At 36.6% G+C, this 20,488-nt stretch overlaps 1 protein-coding gene across 1 annotated transcript in view; it reads left to right on the forward strand.

Annotated features, from left to right (window-relative positions):
* The window catches only part of elf2a (E74-like factor 2a (ets domain transcription factor)), a 132,539-nt gene that overhangs the window by 75,539 nt on the left and 36,512 nt on the right, over positions 1 to 20,488 (forward strand). The window contains exon 3 of the mRNA XM_039751670.1: positions 9,032 to 9,197. Coding sequence (XP_039607604.1) covers positions 9,032 to 9,197 — 166 coding nt within the window. The remainder of the gene's footprint in view (positions 1 to 9,031; positions 9,198 to 20,488) is intronic.

Consider the following 20,488-nt stretch of genomic DNA (forward strand, 5'->3'; position numbering starts at 1 on the left):
ATAATGATTCCTTAACTGCATAGATTTTATCTTGAAATGAGAAGTTATTTTACTGATTTAGCAGTGGATGCCAAATGTATGGCAATTATGACCTGTTTGGGAAATTCTTTTTCTCTTGTGTAACTTTTCTCAACAGGGGAATGAATACCTATACAACCTGAATTTTCCATTTTCTTTTCCTAAGGAATATTTTTTCCTAGGATAAAACAGTGGTGCATTTTAAAAATGGCTATTTCATTGCTTTCAAATAAAAAATATCACTAAAATATTGGTGTAGGATTTCTTAAAAGATGTGTTTTTGTATATTCTTGGCACACCTAACTAAGAAGGATGAGTAAAAAGGGTTAACACATTTTACACATAATTTGAATTGTATGTTGTCTTATTTTCTCTTGTTGATTAATGAATAAGGGAATTTGCCTTCTGTACCACCTCCTGTTTATACCCCACTGAAACAGAAAGTAATGGATTACTTCTGGAATGTTCCTATACACTTTGATCAACTTAAAAAAGTAAAACATAGATGAATAAATGTTTCAGTTACACTTTGTTTGTAAATATTTGTAGGTGTGCCAGTTATTGTGGCACATATTGTTTGTTAAAAATAATTATTTCTTGATGCAGGATTATTTTTTCACAGAATAAATTTACTTCAATTAAAGGTTGGATTTCTCTAATTTTTCAGTGTGAAATGAAGGTGATTCACCAAAAAATGAATTTTTACATTCCAAGTATTTTTGTGTGACTGAAGAATGGCATTTGTTTTCATTTGGATAGTCTGATAAAATCATTTTCTCATCTATTCAAATGTCTATTTTCAAAATCTTAGCTATTGCTCCATGTGACCCTTATAAATGTTTACATTTATTGACGTTTTGGTTATTTTATTTACATGTCCATTAGAAAAAGATTGTATGATTTATATTGTAATTAAACTAAGAAATGTAAGCACATTGTTTACCCCAAAAAAGGTACCAATGTTTTTATGTAGTGGTTCAGATTTAGTTGGTCATGTGGTAAACTTGCTACTACTATAGAAACTAGCATTTCTATCTTTTGTTTACAAGGTTTATGCAGTACTAGGAAATTGAGTTTCAGCCTCTGCTCAATTTGAGTGTCACTCAGCCTAAGAGAGTTTAATTTTATTGTTATTAATTGAACCATTTAGCACCTCACTTCTCTATCAAGAGAGTTTTCAGGAATATTAAGTGATTTATTAGAATTGTATATTAAATATAAAATTATATATTTGTTTTAGAAAATCTGAGAAATTGTTTTAAACATTCTGTATTTTGAACATAATGTGGGTTAATGATTCATGCAATGTTGAGCTGTATGAACTTGCTGCAACTTGCTAGCAAGTTTGTAATATTTGTTGTGTTCACACCTCCACCTTGTGGACAATTGTATGTTCATGTCTAAATATATCTAGAGTGGTGTACAATCTGCTTTCTTCTAGTTTGTTATTCCAAGAAATTAGCACTTTTGCCTGGTGTTTGTCTAGAGTAAGTGTATAAAATTTCAGTCAGTTAATAATTTCCATTTTTACCCAAATATCTAGCTCATTGTTACTGCAAACAGAAGTATTTTATTGGCAGCCAGGGATGGATAAGAGTTCATTATAGCGCCCACTTACTGATGGAATTTCTTGAAAGTGAGTTGAAAACCTGTACTACACTAGAAAGAACATAAAAACACCAAATAGAAGACAATACAACACTACCTCAGCAAACAACTTGCCACTGCCCCTGCAGATTATACCACCCCTCATTTATGTAGTTGTTTTTTTTTTTTAACTAAATACATAGAAATAACTTGTATTAGTGCATCTCTTCCAGTTTTATAGCAAAATAAACAATGTTGGAGTAGCACTTTTATAAAAATGTAATTTTATGTATTACAAGTAAGGGGGAAAATTGAAGATAAATAGGATATTTATTACATAATGTGCTCAAAAGTTAGGTCTCCTGTACTTTGGTTCAATAATGACTGGGAGGGCCTTGGATAGCCTTTGAGTTAGTCCTAGCATTTATGAAATCAATGGAATTAATTTATCAGTGAATAAGGGAATATCTTGCAAAAAGTGCTAATTGCTGGACTTCTTTTATAGCTGAGAAATGCTGCTAATTAGCAGTCAGCCTACGTTAATTAATTTTACAGCTCCATGTTTGTGATTTGTTATTTCAAAGGAAAACACCCTTGTCTTGTATTGTTTCTGTTATTTTGTTCTCAAATTGTAAATTCTCATATCCAGTTAGAATTTTTTTCAAGACAGGATTATGGGTAAAGCACCAGTCTACCCCCTATTATGTAAAATCCCCACTCATGCATTCATAATAGAACAGTTTATAATTACAAGTTAACCTAACATGCATTTGGGGTTGGGGGGGTTGCATGGCAACTCAAAGGTATGGACAATTATGTGGCACATATCAATGCCAATGTAGGCATAGAAAATGAGAATATAAACCCAATGTTAAAAATATGTCAGAGTGCAAGATACAGTTCACTTTATTTGTATTTGTCTTTGGCATCAGAAAAGGTAGGCATCTTTTAGTTAAATGTGCAGGAAACTGACAAAACAGTCAATTAAGTAATTGTCTTAATAGGGTGTTGAGAAATCATCAGTGACTAAAACAACTTAACTCTGTCTTGGCTTTGAAGTATATTGGAACTGTACTGAAGTGGAACTGGATTAAACATACTGTCTCAAATGGAAATCTGTTAACTCTGAAAAGTGATTGCCATAGTTTAAGTCTATTGACTGGGATGTCCATGATTAGTCATATTCTGATTTAAGAACTAGTAAAAAAGCAAGAAGAGTTTATGAATTCAGATTATGTATTTAGTGTCAGGCCAGGTTATCTGATCTTTTTAGTAGGGATGCTACAATCAAGGTTTTTTTATGGGTGAGGGTGCAATAGCAATCACCAATTTCACGTTTCTAGAATTGGCCAAGTCCAATCCCATTTTATTTTTCTTTATCCTTTCAATATTTTTTTTTACCACTAAGTGCTTGCATAACCAGCTGTGTACAAGCCTTATGTTCAATATTAAGGTGGTGTCCTTGGTATTTATAGAGTTCAACCGCTGACCACTAGTGTTACTTGTTCCCTTTTTATTAACAAAATAAAATTCTGGTTTCCTGTTCAGTGAACATAAAAAAAATTAAGGGGATTTCATTTATTTTATAAAGTAAAACTAATAAAACATGTACACAAAACATTTACCCATAATTAACTTGACATTAAAAATGCTTGTCATAATTGCAAGTCCTAATTTTGATAAAACAGGGGTTCTTAAACTTTTTTTTCTTGCAACACAATTTTACCTATTGCATGTTTTCGTGATCCAAAATCGCTGCACAACAGTGACTGATCATTGTTTCATTCCCCCTTGTAGAAATGCCACCAGTTGTCTTTCTTTCTCCTTGTCAAATCACTGCTGATCGTTTGTCTTTGAGTCCCCTGTGAAGAATTGACTTTAATCATCGTCCTTGGGTACCCCTTGAAGAATGGTTGGGGTTTTGTTTTAGGTATGCAAGTGGGGACCCATTGCAAGGCTTTGCACAAACATTTTGCAACTCTTATGTGCTTTGGACAGACGAGACAAAGAGATATTTCTTTGCACATGGTAGCAGGAAACATGTTTAGGAAAACCAAAGACAGCATTTGATTAGAACCTAACACCAATTGTAAAGCTTGATAGTGAATATGTTATGGCTTGGAGCTGGTGTGCTGCATCACGGTTCTTAGGGATAATGTGACACCATCTGTAAGTAGACTGAGACTCAACTGAAAGTGAACCTTGCAATATGACAATGACCCTAAAGATACCAGTATTTCTACAGTACAAAGGAATGGCTGGAAAGAAATAAAAGGGTTTTGGAATGGTCAGATCAAAGCCTGGATCTGAATCCCATCAAAATGCTATGAGATTTGAAATGAGCTATACTGTACATGCAAGACATCTCTCAAACATTGCACATATCGTACATGTGTTGAACATTATGTGAAAAGGTCGAGACATTCCTGTAAATCATCTTGCACATATGAAGTATGTTTTGTGAGTAAATTGTTTCCACCATTCAAATGTTAACATAATTTTGACTGACCCTGTATATCTTACATTTTTACATTACTGTGTTCATCAGCTATTCCTCTCCATGCAAAGGACAATTCCTCAGATTAATTTTTCTTAGTATATGACTCAACTTTCTTTAGTGTTAAAGCCAGTATTTAATTTTTTTCTCTTTAGTTTTATCTGGTTGTTTTCTGTTTACAGGAAGTGTTCCTACATCAAAATTAAATTCCTGAAATACTGTCAATACTTTATTTAAAGGAGCACTACAGCGTCCTTGCCGTAAAGCTTAGAAAAACAGTTCATTGTTTGAGATTGGCCAATTAATTGATCATTGATCTAGTCATTTAATGTGAAAGTCAGCTGATTTAGATTGTCAGTGCTCAATGGACTGTTTACCAATGTAACTTGCATCAATCAAGAAATACAAAATGTCTGTAGCAGCATTTGGAACCACAGCTTCAGGGTTTGAACTCCAAAGCCTTAACTGCTATGCTGTACTGCCTGCATTGTGGGATTGAACTTTCTGATTTCCAACTGTTTGCTGTCCTATGGAGAATTAATAAAATCTGTTTTCCTGTATCAGTTTGAGATGAAAAATTTTTAAAACTTTTTTTTGTTTCAGTAGAATTGAAAGTCTTGCTTTTTCACTGACTTAATTATGGGATTGCTGGTTAAAATATTGCAGAAAGAAGCTGAAAAACAAACATCATGTTTTCTCTATACATTTGAAGGTACAGATTTGTAAAACTGCAGCCGATTTTGTTGATTTGAATTGAATTTTTTTTTGTCCTCTGGAAAATGAGTTTTGCATCTTCTTTTTTTCTAATGGTTTTAATATATTATAGTTAGACCATAAAATACATTGTGATTGTGAAAAGGATTTATGTAAAATAATATATAAAAATTCTGTAAATCTGTGTAAAATTATCTATTATTATACAAAATGTATATTTGATGCCACAATAGAGGGATTAAGTTTATATAATGGTGTGATAAACTGTGCATGTTTTTCTTAACACTAGAATTACCAGAGCCTACTAGAAAACTCATAAATCTGGCCCACCTTAAATCCGTTTGTACCTCTCTGTCAGAGTCTTTTGTCCTGTAAATGTGCCGATAAAGACAAGCAGCAAGCAGCCTGCCATTCCATCCCCCCATCATAGCAGAACGTTCACAAAGTTCTCCCAGCTCATGCCTATTTTGATTATCTGGTATTGAAGTGCTGGAGTTTTACAGTGGAAATAATAGATCGTTATTTGGAATACATGCATTTCATGTGTGTTCCGTTTCTACAGTAATCTGTGTAAACACATTGTTAAAACAGAAACCTTTTTATATTTTAGTAATAAATGTTACCAAATGTAGGCATAAACTATAGAATGTGTGAAGCCTGAAGTCCAAAGATCAAATAAACACTTTCACAAAAGGTTCAAGGACAATACAGCAGCTTCCATGGCGTAGCAGTAAGATTTGCTGACTTATAATCAAGAGTCCCCAGTTTTCTGCATGCTTATACTGGATGAAATCAATATGCCTTTGATACCATGGATACTCAGGTCAGGTTTTTTAACCTATCACCAATTTCATGTTACTTGATCAACTAATTCTGATTTTTTTTTTTTCTTTATTCCTTTTAAAAATGTTTTTACACTAAGTTCCTGTATATCCAGATGCAAATAAGCCTTATGACCTATATCAACATGTGTTTTTATATTCAAACTATAGACTACAGGAGTCAAGTGTTCATTTTTTTATTTACAAAATAAAATTCTATAGGCTTATTGTTCGGTGACCATATAAATACTAAAATAATGTAAAGATAAAATGCTTCTGCTAGCCCTCTGACTGATGGTCATAGGTAGCCTGCTCTTTCTTCTTCCTGTTGTAGCTGAGCCACTGTTGCAGGGTAAGAAGGAATGTTGGACGGCTTTGATGTTTTCTTCCCTGGCATGCTCTGCTTCTAATGTAAACATGCTGTTTAATGGGATATCTAACGGGGAGCATATCTTGTGCAGTCCATGCTGAAGCAGGGCAAAGAATACTCGGGAGTGGTTGGTTGTGATACAGGCTTCAACTTTGTCCCAAGCTTCTCCGCACTGGTTCCATTCTGCTGTTTCTGTTTTAAATGCTAAAATAAACTAAACCTGCTGCCGTATTGAACTGGTATTGTCTTTTTTCAAACTTTGCATTTCCCTTCAGTTTGTTCAACATTTGATCATTAATATCTAAACCAATTCTAAACAACCGACTTAGCATTACATCCTTTCTTTGGAACAAGCAAATTTGTAAGAGAGGTATCATTTTCTTCGCATAAATATTCTAATGCCCCTTCCCAGGTCTGAAGAACAGAACCGCACTGATAATGCTGCTTCGATTCATCTTAGACAAAAAAAAACAAAAAACCACAATCAATAAAGAACTTCTCAATAACATTTATGATAGGTAGATTGCCCAGTGGGGGCTGGGTGGTCTTTTGGCCTGGAAACCCTATAATTTTTTTTTCTTTCTAGCTTAACTGGAGTTTTACTTGTTTTTCTTTCTACCCTGGAAAAAAAACAATTCTGTATTTGAGGTCTTCTCTTAATTACAAGTCTATCTTATGTAAATAGATATATATCTTATGTAAATGTGCATTTTTATTTTTTCTATACAGTAATCCCTCCTCGATCACGGGGATTGCATTCTAGAACCCCCCGCGAAAGGTTAAAATCCATATGTTCATATGGTGGTTTTTATATATTTTAAGCCCTTATAAACTCTCCCACACTATTATAAACATTTCCTGCACAGTTATACAGCATAAACCCTTTGTATTCTCTTAGATATTAGGTAAGATTTGTTGAAATTATGTATGTAAACACACTGTTTATATACAGTTAAACCTAAATATTAAAGATATCGAGCGTCTCCGATATCACATATGTTACAGCCATTACGATAGACACGCCACCAGCAATAAATATGTACAATGCAAGAAAAATTGTATACAGTAAAATGTGTACAGTGACACTAAACGTACGTATTGTACTAAGTACTGTACATAGAAAATTAATTATGGTTACTCACCAACAATGACACGACAACTTGTCCGATAACGAGGAGTTTAATTTTACTTTACAACAAAGGAGAGCATTACAGCTCTTCTAAAGGAGCCTCTTCAGGTGATTGTGTAGCACCGCTGTTGTTCTTCTTCCGGCAGTCTTCAATCCAAATCCATAAAGCAGATTCTATACGGACTACCGCCTTATTACATACACTTACAACTCGTTTTGCGCCCTGGTTAAAGGACACTGCGGCCGTAGATCTTATATTCTCTTCCTCCTTTTTAAATAAAAAGAATCGTGGACTCATTGATGCCGTAATGGTGTCCTGTAGCGGTTCCCTTTCTTCAACATATCCAAAACTTTTACCTTTTTGGCAATTGTTAGCATCTTCCATTGGCACTTGGGCGCGGCCCCTGAAGCAGTAGCAGGAGCAGATCATTTTGGAGCCATAATGAAGGGCTTGACTATGCACAAAAGTTAACTCTTTACACAGTGAAACACGATGCTGAATGAGCGAGATGAGACTTCCTGGTTAACGCAGCGGAATCGAATTTGGCGCTCCGTCGCTGAGTCAGTCAGCACACAGGAACTTAACTGTGTGCTCTGATTGTGTAGCTTCTCAGCCATCCACCAATAGCGTCCCTTGTATGAAATCAGCTGGGAAAACCAACTGAGGAAGCATGTACCAGAAGTAAAAAGACCCATTGTCCGCCGAAACCCGTGAAGCAGCGAAAAATCTGTGTTATATATTTAGATATGTTTACATATAAAATCCGTGATAGAGTGAAGCCACAAAAGGCGAAGCGCGATATAGCGAGGGATTACTGTACAATTTATCCTGTAATTTAAATTTGTTTTTCTCACATGTAACTCTTTCTTTAACATGTAAAAGACTTTGAGCTGCATACTTTATGTTAAAATGTGCTGCAGAAATATAGTTATTTTGATAAAGCAAGTTGAAGAGAGAGTAATCCGTTAAAATCATGTTTGATAATTCTTTTTAATTTTTTGTGACAGTACCTCCAAAAGTTTTAGTAATTAGCTATTTTCTCTAGTTATATGCTCAAGAGCAGAAATTGTCAGAATTTACATTGTTTGTATGAATGCAGACATTTAGGCTGGAATATAACGGTTTCATTCATGCACATATGTGAGTCCAAACCCAGGTTTGCATAGTTTGCAAACAGATGTCCACATTTGACTGCATTAATAGCATTTTTTTTCCAGAGATAACAGAACCTCTGGAAGTTCACATAAAATGCTTTTATGATATCACTTTAATAGCACAAGAGAGAAAAAAGGGAAAATCAATATAAATACCATATACTGTATATAACCGATTTCTTTGGGGGAAAACAAAAATATCGATAATATTTGTCAAGGTGTAAGTGTGGGAACATGATTCAAAACTCAAATCTCAGTCCAGGTAACCGCACACTCATTTGTGTTTGTATGGGCTTTTTTCTAAATACATTGCTTTTCTTCCATATCTCAAAAGACTTCATTGAGTTTAATTTGGATTTCTAAATTGGTCTGGTGTGATTTGAGTGTGGTTTACACATGCTTGTTTTCTGCAGTTTACTGTTGTGATATTCAGGTTTGGTTTCTTTGTTTTACAGATACTTAAGGAAGAAGCTTGGATATCCTAATATTGTATTAAACAATTTCAGTAAATGGGACAATAAGTGGTCTCTCTATTTCTTTAATCTAAAGTTATTTTGTCAGAAAATGTACTATACATATTATTTGTACACAGTGTTTCAAATTATGTTTTTAGTGTGGTCATTAAGCTGTAGATCCACATCCAACTTCTCTGCTGTGTATTACAAGAAATTTAGGCATATCTGTAAAAACCTTTGAAGTGTCATGCTGTAATCTGTACAAATTCTATGTTCATATGACAGGAGGAGGAGCAAACAGAGGAGTACCCAGCTGTGATTGTGGAACAGGTTCCAGATACCAGACTGGAACAATGCTATGCAGCACAGGTGCTGGTCTATGATGATGACACATACCTTATGCAAGATGTTGCAGAAGAACAGGAGGTAGAGACTGAGGTTGTGGAGTCCGGTGAGTTATTTTTGGCATGGCAGGCAACCTATATGTTGACTGGTCCAGGTGGGTAAAGCCAGTGGCAAATATGTCAGGTATAAAAGATACTTACCTAGTGTTGTTTTTTTTCTTTTTTCTTAACTTAACCAGCAGCTGATGTTGATCAAGCACATTCTGTAGAAATTAACAGCACTCTTATCAACATTTCCTTAAGTCTTTTATTAGAATGAGCTACTAAAGCATTACCACCTGTAGGTGTATTTGAACAATTAATTTTATTGGAAATTATTACATAAATAAACCCAACTACCTTATATACTCATCCATTTTCTGTGGTGTATGTCTTCTTCAGTGTCTTTGGGAGCCTTTCTATCCTGTCGGTATCGTGAGCAAGGTGGGAATCAGAAAACGGGAGTCATTCCTACATATGATACCAGTTTGATGCAGGGAACACTAACACATATTGCCTACATTTTCTCATAATAGGGCAATTTGCAGCTACTAATTAACCTAATATATATGCCTTTGGCATGTGAAATGCACAACAATGTGAATTCAAACATACAAGACATTGCCAAGGGTGAGATTAGAACTGTGACGCCTTAGTGCTAAGCTGTGACTCAGCCTCCCAAGTTAATTCATACTGTTCTTACAGTGTGTTGATATAAAGTAATCAATAAATTTCTTTCAGAATTGTATTTTTGGTTAAGGTAAATGCAAATATTTACTTGGATGACTAAGAAGAAGCATGATTTATTTTATATACTGTACAATAAAAATGTTATAACCAAGAAAAATAGATTTTACCAGTAGTAATCCATCCTAAAATCTCAGTGTTAATAGACAGGTGTTTGTTAAAATCAAGAGCAGATACTTTGAATAATAAGTCTGCAATCACAATAATAAACAGAGTGAATTCCCAGTTCATGCATAAACAAATGCAGCCTTAGAGTAGCAGCCACCTTGTATAAACGTCTGTCTTAGAAAAATGAAATATTTTATTTCATACATAAAGAGTGAAACTCTATAGCACTTGGGAGTTCACACTCTCCTCTTCTCACCCCCAGACGGGAAATAACTGCTTTGTTTTGCTTGCTCACTGTTCATGGCTTGCAACATTGCAAATAATAAAATGTGGAATACGATGGACAATTAAAAAAATGAAAAAACACAAATTTGATATTGAGAGTAAGCACAAACAGGAAGGAGGAGGAATTTATATATTTATATATATATATATATATATATATATATATATATATATATATATATATATATATATATAAAATACATACATACATACATACATACAGTGGTGTGAAAAACTATTTGCCCCCTTCCTGATTTCTTATTCTTTGGCATGTTTGTCACACAAAATGTTTCTGATCATCAAACACATTTAACCATTAGTCAAATATAACACAAGTAAACACAAAATGCAGTTTTTAAATGATGGTTTTTATTATTTAGTGAGAAAAAAATCCAAACCTACATGGCCCTGTGTGAAAAGTAATTGCCCCTTGTTAAAAATAACCTAACTGTGGTGTATCACACCTGAGTTCAATTTCCGTAGCCCCCCCAGGCCTGATTACTGCCACACCTGTTTCAATCAAGAAATCACTTAAATAGGAGCTGCCTGGCACAGAGAAGTAGACCAAAAGCACCTCAAAAGCTAGACATCATGCCAAGATCCAAAGAAATTCAGGAACAAACGAGAACAGAAGTAATTGAGATCTATCAGTCTGGTAAAGGTTATAAAGCCATTTCTAAAGCTTTGGGACTCCAGCGAACCACAGTGAGAGCCATTATCCACAAATGGCAAAAACATGGAACAGTGGTGAACCTTCCCAGGAGTGGCCGGCCCACCAAAATTGCCCCAAGAGCGCAGAGACGACTCATCCGAGAAGTCACAAAAGACCCCAGGACAACGTCTAAAGAACTGCAGGCCTCACTTGTCTCAATTAAGGTCAGTGTTCACGACTCCACCATAATAAAGAGACTGGGCAAAAATGGCCTGCATGGCAGATTTCCAAGACGCAAACCACTGTTAAGCAAAAAGAACATTAGGGCTCGTCTCAATTTTGCTAAGAAACATCTCAATGATTGCCAAGACTTTTGGGAAAATACCTTGTGGACTGATGAGACAAAAGTTGAACTTTTGGAAGGCAAATGTCCCGTTACATCTGGCGTAAAAGGAACACAGCATTTCAGAAAAAGAACATCATACCAACAGTAAAATATGGTGGTGGTAGTGTAATGGTCTGGGGTTGTTTTGCTGCTTCAGGACCTGGAAGGCTTGCTGTGATAGATGGAACCATGAATTCTACTGTCTACCATAAAATCCTGAATTGAGAGATTGAGGAGAATGTTCGGCCGTCTGTTCGTCAACTCAAGCTGAAGCGATCTTGGGTGCTGCAACAGGACAATGACCCAAAACACACCAGCAAATCCACCTGGCTGAAGAAAAACAAAATGAAGACTTTGGAGTGGCCTAGTCAAAGTCCTGATCTGAATCCAATTGAGATGCTATGGCATGACCTTAAAAAGGCGGTTCATGCTAGAAAACCCTCAAATATAGCTGAATTACAACAATTCTGCAAAGATGAGTGGGCCAAAATTCCTCCAGAGCACTGTAAAAGACTCATTGCAAGTTATCGCAAACAATACCAGTTATTAGGTTCAGGGGGCAATTACTTTTTCACACAGGGCCATGAAGGTTTGGATTTTTTTTTCTCCCTAAATAATAAAAAACATTTAAAAACTGCATTTTGTGTTTACTTGTGTTATATTTGACTAATGGTTAAATGTGTTTGATGATCAGAAACATTTTGTGTGACAAACATGCAAAAGAATAAGAAATCAGGAAGGGGGCAAATAGTTTTTCACACCACTGTGTGTGTGTGTGTATATATATATATATATATATATATATATATATATATATATATATATATATATGTATATATATATATATATATATATATATATATGCATGCAGTACTGTATGTGTACAACCAGAAATATTAATAACATTATTGTGTTTTGGTTAGCATTGCTACTTCATAGCTAGGAGACTGGGTATAAAACCTGGCCCGGTTCTTTTCTTTGTTTCATTTGCATATTCTACCTATATTTACATAGGTTTTTCGCCAGATACCCTGGAGATTCTCCCACTTCTCAAATACATGCAATTTAGGTTACTTTCACAGGAAGTAAAATTTCATGCAACTCTTATGAATACTGTGGTGTTTTATTTTTATTAAATTTTTTTTAATTTCCTCATGATGCAGACTTTGTTTTGTAATTGCTTGCTGAATCAGTTTTCTCAAGGCATTTGGTGGCATTATTTTCTGTCATGTTTTTTTCCAAGCAATATGCAAATTTCTTAATGTGTCTTAATGTTTCTTTAATACAAGAATTTTTTTTTTTGCATTCTTTTTTTTGGCTATTACTTTTTTAGCCAATGTTTATGTACTTTGACAGTACTGTATACAGAAAATATAACCCTATGTGAAAAAATCATAGTTGTTATAGTAGAAGTAGTAGTACTATTTTAGTATAGTGAAATGCATGTCTGACCATTTAGCATCTCACCACTCTATAAGCTCCTGTAATGACCAGGGCTATGTCCAATGATTCTTCTGCCCATACCCCAAAATATCTCGGCCAAACAGGTTGTAAAGATTAGTCTGGTGGAACTTTTGTCAAAAGTTCTTGAAGGGCATGAATTTCTTGATTCTTGATTATTTTGATTTCTTTTTTCTTGATTACATTAATCTGTCAGTGAGGCTGCCAAAGATCTGCAGTTCAACTGCTACAGACTTAGTATACTGTGACCACTAGGGGCACACCAGCACTCCAAGGCCAGATACAAGTTCAGCAACACACACAAGACTTCAATTGCGATGTGGAAAACATTTTCCTTTTGCTTGACCACCACAGTATGAAGCACAGCCAACACAATAAAGCACACAACACTTTACCTTCTTCCTGCCTCTCTCTCAAGCTTCATCCTCTTCCTCCTGACTCTGGCCCTTCTAATGGAGTGAGTCGGCACCTTTTGTAGAGCAATCAGAAGTGCCCCAGGTGTTCCCTGATCTCCTCCTGGGTGTTCATCAGGTGTGGTAGCAGTTCTGCAGAAAAGGTTTCAGCGGTTTCCCTTGTGCCCCCTGGAGATGGCCACAGGTTCCAGCAGGGTTGAGCTTCCATGATCCAAACCTATGGCACCGTAGCAAGCCAGAGGGACTGGCTTCTGTCATCCTGGGGAGGTACTGCCCCATGCAAACTTTTTACCCCGGTCCTTCCCTTGAGAATGCATCCTGGGCAGGTTAAAAGTCCTGGCTGTCCATTACAAAACTTTCCGCTCTGTGTAGCATGCTGTCTTTTTCAGCTATTGGAAATTGTTTTGGGTTCACCATTTTTGTCATCTCTGCAGCTATCCTAGCTGTACAGTATTTTTTTTTAAATAAACGCATGGAATTTCCATGATCCAAGCGGGCCACTGCAGTTCGCAGCCTCCACTGCGGCAGGTAGTGTGACTGTCCAGTGGTTTCAGCATTTTGTGACACTTCAGTCAGGTGAACAACAACAACATTTATTTATATAGCACATTTTCATACAAAAAGTAGCTCAAAGTGGTTTACATAATGAAGAAAAGAAAAAGACAAAAGAAATTAAAATAAGACAACATTAGTTAACATAGAAAAGGTCCGATGGCCAGGGTGGACAGAAAAAACAAAACAAAAAAAAAAACTCCAGGCGACTGGAGAAAAAAATAAAATCTGCAGGGGTTCCAGGCTATGGGACCACCCAGTCCCCTCTGGGCATTCTATCTAACATAAATGAAATAGTCCTCTTTGTAGTTAGGGTTCTCACGGAGTCACTTGATGTTGATGGTCAAACAGACTTCTGGCTTTTAATCCATCCATCATTGTTGGAACATCACTGTGCTTTGAGGAGATGCGCCACCACCAAAAGGACACCAGAAAAGGAAACGGAAGAGAGAGTAGGGGTTAGTACAGATTTTAGAGCCACCATGAATAGTTATTATAATGAGTTGGATATACAGAGTATCAGGATTTTAATTACAGTGAAGTTATGAGAAGGCCATGTTAAAGTAATGTGTTTTCAGCAGTTTTTTTATCGTGCTCCACTATATTAGCCTGGCAAATTCCTATTGGCAGGCTATTCCAGATTTTAGGTGCATAACAGCAGAAGGCCGCCTAATCACTTCTTTTTAGTTTTGTTCTTGGAATTCTAAGGAGACACTCATTTGAGGCTCTGAGGTTACGATTTGGAATATAAGGTGTCAGACATTCCGATATATAAGATGGGGCAAGATTATTTAAGGCTTTATAAACCATAAGCTGAATTTTAAAGTCAATCCTGAATGAAACAGGTAACCAGTGTAGTGACATCAAAACTGGAGAGATGTACTCAGATTTTCTTTTTCTAGTTAGGATTCTAGCAGCTGCAGTCTGCACTAGTTGCAAATGATTTATGTCTTTTTTGGGTAGTACTGAGAGGAGTGCGTTACAGTAATCTAGTTGACTGAAAACAAACGCGTGAACTAATTTCTCAGCATCTTTCAATGATATACGAGGTCTAACTTTTGCTATGTTTAAGTGAAGAAATGCTGTCCTAGTGATCTGATTATTATGCAATTTAAAATTTAGATTACAGTCAACAGTTACCCCTAAGCTTTTTACCTCCGTCTTGACTTTTAATCCTAATGTATCCAGTTTATTTCTAATTGCCAATAATGGATACAATGAGGCTATCACTAAGATTTAAGTTCTCTTTATTTAACTTGAGAAAGTTACTATTCATTCATTCTGAGATACAAGTCAGACATTGTGTTAGTGAATCAAGAGAATCGGGGTCATCAGGTGCTATTGATAAATACAGCTGTGTGTCATCAGCATATCTGTGGTAGCTCACGTTGTGCCCTGAGATAATCTGACCTAACAGAAGCATGTAGATTGAGAAGAGCAGCGGACCCAGGATAGAGCCTTGTGGAACACCATATCCTGTCTTTGAGTTGTAATTACAACAACTAACAAAGAATTTTCTCCCTGCCAGGTAGGATTCAAACCAATTTAAGACACTGCTAGAGAGCCCCGCCCATTGACTAAAGCGATTTCTAAGAATATTATGATCAATGGTGTCAAATGTGGCACTCAGATCTAAGAGGATAAGAACAGATAAATGGCCTCTGTCTGCATTTACCCGCAAATCATTTACTACTTTAACGAGTGCAGTTTCTGTGCTGTGATTTGTTCTAAAACCCGACTGAAATTTATTAATTTTTTGATTGAAAAATACAGCAATAGCCTCACAGGTTTTACTGGAACTACTTAGGAGGCATTCCTTTGAGTTACCTGGGTTTAGCAGATGATCAATCATAGAGACTAAAACTCTGGGATTACTAGCATTGTTATTTATAATAGAGAAATAGCAGTCCTCTCAAGACGGACTGTGTTATTGTATTCTGTTTTAACTTTTAATATTTCATAGGGGATAGTTAGTTGTCTTCCTTCATTTACACTAAGCTCGACGGCATGTTCTCTTTAAATCAGACACTCTTTGGGTCTTCCATGGTATTATAATGCTAGATTTTGTAACTGTCTTTTCAGGTGCAACTATGTCAACAGCAGCTCTCACTTTAGTATTAAATCTTTCCACCTTACTATTTACATTATCTTCGCTATTATACTTGGCACTATAAACAGACTGATTGCTTAGAATGTTTACGTTTTTTTAAGTTTTAAAGCTGCTGATGAGTCAAAGAAGCGTTTTTTAACAATATGCTTCTCATGAGTGTTTTCTATCATTATTTCTATATTAAAAAGTAGAAGAAAATGATCTAATAGACCCGTATCAATGACCTGCTTTATATCAACTTTTAGTCCTTTAGTAATCACTAAGTCTAACGTAAGACCTGCTTTATGTGTAGGCTGATTAACAAGCTGTCTCAAATCAAAAGAGTCCAGGAGGTTCATTAATTTTCATACAGATAATTAGTGTGACCAAAAAGTAAAAATTTAAGTTGCCGACTATTAAGAGTGTGTCATAGTTCGTAATTAAAATTGACATTAAGTCAGAGAATTCCTCAAAAAGAAGAGTTGAATTTTGGAGGTCTATACACGGATAATACTAGAACGTGAGAATCTCCTTGGATAACAACGGCAAGATACTTGAAGGACTTGAATTTACCAAAACTGACATTTTTACACTTTAACCGGCTCGAATAAATGTTTGCCAAGCCACCGCCTTTTTTACCTTGCCGATCTGCACGAGTAAAACTGTAATCTGGAGGCGCAGATTCGATTAAAACAGCTGTGCCATCTGAGGTAAGCCACGTTTCATTTAGTGCAATAAAATCTGTTTTTTTTATCACTAATAAGATCGTTGATAAAAACATCTTGTTAGTTAAAGCTCTAACATTTAATAATGCCATATTTAATGTTTCGGAGGGGCAGAAATGAATACTATGTGCGTTATTGATATTTGGAACAGGAACTTTATTTTTATTAGCGCTACTCTGTGTGTATTTTTTGTTTAATCTATAATCTGTTTTTATAGTTAATACCTTGTTCATCTAAAGTAGTAATTTTAATTAAATTATTGGTGTTTATACCGTATTGCCTAGATTTTCTACGTGCATTGAGATTGTTTTTTTCAGTATTAATGTTGTGCACTTTTATGGAAGATTTTATTAAACAATTATCATGTTCTAGCACAACGGTAGCATTTCAGAAGGGGTTAAGAGCAGAGATAGATAGTCAAGATAAACAAATTACCTTAGACATGTTTTTGGAGAGGACCCGGGCGCCGAAACTGTTCGGATGCAGGCCATCTCGCTTGAAGAAACGCGGTCTTTCCCAAAAGAGGTCCCAGTTATTGATGAACCCGATGTCTTGATTCTTGCAGAAGCCCTGCAGCCAGTTTAATCCTAGCAGACGACTGTAGTACTCGTTTGATCGTCTGATGAGAGGTAGTGGACCCGAAATGAAGATCTTTGCCGAGGGTGTCCTCTCCTTCATGTCTTTAATCAATGCTGCAAAGTCAGCCTTGAAGATTTCCATTTGTCGGTGCCTTATATCGTTTACGCCAGCATGCAAAACAATTGCTCCAACTGCCCTGTTGTTGTGCTTCTTGTGGATTGCCAGCGCACATCTTATCACATCTTTGACACGAGCACCGGGAAAACAAGAAACAAACTATTTTCCATTAGGGCATGCGATATTGAGGTTTCTAACAATAGAATCACTTACCACTATTACATCACCAGGGGCTAAAGGTGAACTAGGGAGGCAGAGAGGGTCGAACCGGTTCTGAGTTAAGATGCTCACCTGTGCCGATGGAGGTGTTCTGGCCTTGAACCCCCGCCTGCATAGCTGAAATACACCGAGGTCATCAGCGGTGTCGCTCCTACGAGGCACGGGGGTTAAGTTCACTTGAGTGGCACAACGCGGGGTTGATGTTACGCCGATTACAGATGGCGAGGACGGTTTATCCAGTAGCCGAGCCTTCAGATCTCTAAGGTATCTTCATCGGGACAGGAGTTTCTGAATCTGTTCGAGTGTCTGGAGTTCTTCTACTACGACTGCAACGCGATTCACCTCACTGTCGGCCATTGTCTGTTTCTGCTTCCGCTTCGTGCCCTAGGAAGAACGAGAGAGGGAGAGATTGGTTAGCAATATACGGTGCATCCAGAAAGTATTCACAGCGCATCACTTTTTCCACATTTTGTTATGTTACAGCCTTATTCCAAAATGGATTAATTTTTTTCCTCAGAATTTTACACACAACACCCCATAGTGACAACGTGAAAAAGTTTACTTGAGATTTTTTACAAATTTATTAAAAATAAAAAAATCACATGTACATAAGTATTCACAGCCTTTGCTCAATACTTTGTCGCTGCACCTTTGGCAGCAATTACAGCCTCAAGTCTTTTTGAATACGCCCATTCCTCTTTGCAGCACCCCTCAAGCTCCATCAGGTTGGATGGGAAGCGTCGGTGCACAGCCATTTTAAGATCGCTCCAGAGATGTTCAATCGGATTCAAGTCTGGGCTCTGGCTGGGCAACTCAAGGACATTCACAGAGTTGTCCTGAAGCCACTCCTTTGATATCTTGGCTGTGTGCTTAGGGTCGTTGTCCTGCTGAAAGATGAACCGTCGCCCCAGTCTGAGGTCAAGAGCGCTCTGGAGCAGGTTCTCATCTAGGATGTCTCTGTACATTGCTGCAGTCATCTCTCCCTTTATTCTGACTATTCTTCCAGTTCCTGCTGCTGAAAAACATCCCCACAGCATGATACTGCCATCACCATGCTTCACTGTAGGGATGGTATTGGCCTGGTGATGAGCAGTGCCTGGTTTCCTCCAAACATGACACAACAACAACATTTATTTATATAGCACACTTTCATACAAAGAAAATGTAGCTCAAAGTGCTTTACAAAATGAAGAATAGAAAAATAGAAGACACAATAAAAAATAAAAATAAGTCAACATTAATTAACATAGAATAAGTAAGGTCCGATGGCCAGGGTGGACAGAAAAAACAAAAAAACTCCAGAGGCTGGAGAAAAAAAAACAAAAAAAAAACTGTAGGGTTTCCAGACCAAGAGACCGCCCAATCCCCTCTGGGCACGCCTGGTATTCCAAAAGAGTTCAATCTTTGTCTCATCAGACCAGAGAATTTTGTTTCTCATGGTCTGAGAGTCCTTCAGGTGCCTTTTGGCAAACTCAAGGCGGGCTGCCATGTGCCTTTTACTAAGGAGTTGCTTCCGTCTGGCCACTCTACCATACAGGCCTGATTGGTGGATTGCTGCAGAGATGGTTGTCCTTCTGGAAGATTCTCCTCTCTCCACAGAGGACCTCTGGAGCTCTGACAGAGTGTCCATCAGGTTCTGGGTCACCTCCCTGACTAAGGCCCTTCACCCCTGATCGCTCAGTTTAGATGGCCGGCCAGCTCTAGGAAGAGTCCTGGTGGTTTCAAACTTCTTCCACTTACGGATGATGGAGACCATTGTGCTCATTGGGACCTTCAAAGCAGCAGAAATTTTTTTGTAACCTTTCCCAGATTTGTGCCTCGAGACAATCCAGTCTTGGAGGTCTACAGACAATTCCTTTGATTTCATGCTTGGTTTGTGCTCTGACATGAACTGTCAACTGTGGGACCTTATATAGACAGGTGTGTGCCTTTCCAAATCATGTCCAATCAACTGAATTTACCACAGGTGGACTCCAATTAAGCTGCAGAATCATCTCAAGGATGATCAGGGGAAACAGGATGCACCAGAGCTCAATTTTGAGGTTCATGGCAAAGGTTGTGAATACTTGCGTTCATGTGATTTCTCAGTTTTTTTTATTTTTAATACATTTGTAAAAACCTCAAGTAAACTTTTTTCACGTTGTCATTATGGGGTGTTGTGTGTAGAATTCTGAGGAAAAAAATGAATGTAATCCATTTTGGAATAAGGCTGTAACATAACAAAATGTGGAAAAAGTGATGCGCTGTGAATACCTTCCGGATGCACTGTATGAGTGAAGTTCTGGTTATTTCGGGCATATGTAAGTCTCAGTAGAAACTATACATAGATTTTATTGTTGTTGCTTGCATGGAATAGTAGAAAATTATGAAAGCGGTCATAACTTTCAAACATGTTAGGATCATTTTATTACTTACGTGTCTTTCTTTGATTATATGTGATTCTGACATATGAGCAGAAGCCCTTGGTTATGAAATCTGCAGGACTTAGAATAAAATCCTAATGAAGCAAAAAAGAAAGTGTTCAGTTTGGATTTCTTATTACAAGAAGAACTGTATGGCATTAACTATTGTTTAGGAGTCTAGTAGTCAACTGTGTCATAAAATACATACAATCGCATGCAAGCTGTGCTTTTTGTGGCCTTTAATTGATAATTTGTGAGCTGAGATCACATTGGTGTAGAGGTGCTTTCAGCAGTGCAATGATATTACTTTGCAATACAACACATTGAAAAAAGGCATAGTTAAATCCACAAGCTAAGACCAATTCATGTGTTAACTCTTTTCTAAACTTCTTTGAAAAATTGTCAGTCTCGGCAGTGATTAAATATGGGTTCTATGTTGATTGAAATTAATCACGACTAAACCTTTACTGCAACAGGTATGCCACATATCCGCTTTTTTCATCTGGCATTTTAAGTTTCAGGAATGTTCATAGTAGCAATTAGATTATATGTCTTTAAATTTTTTTAGCATGCCTGGAAAACTGATGTGAGGCCATCAATATGATTTTAAAAGTGTATTATAATA

Source organism: Polypterus senegalus, chromosome 4 (genome assembly GCF_016835505.1).
Source record: "Polypterus senegalus isolate Bchr_013 chromosome 4, ASM1683550v1, whole genome shotgun sequence".
NCBI lineage: Eukaryota > Metazoa > Chordata > Cladistia > Polypteriformes > Polypteridae > Polypterus > Polypterus senegalus.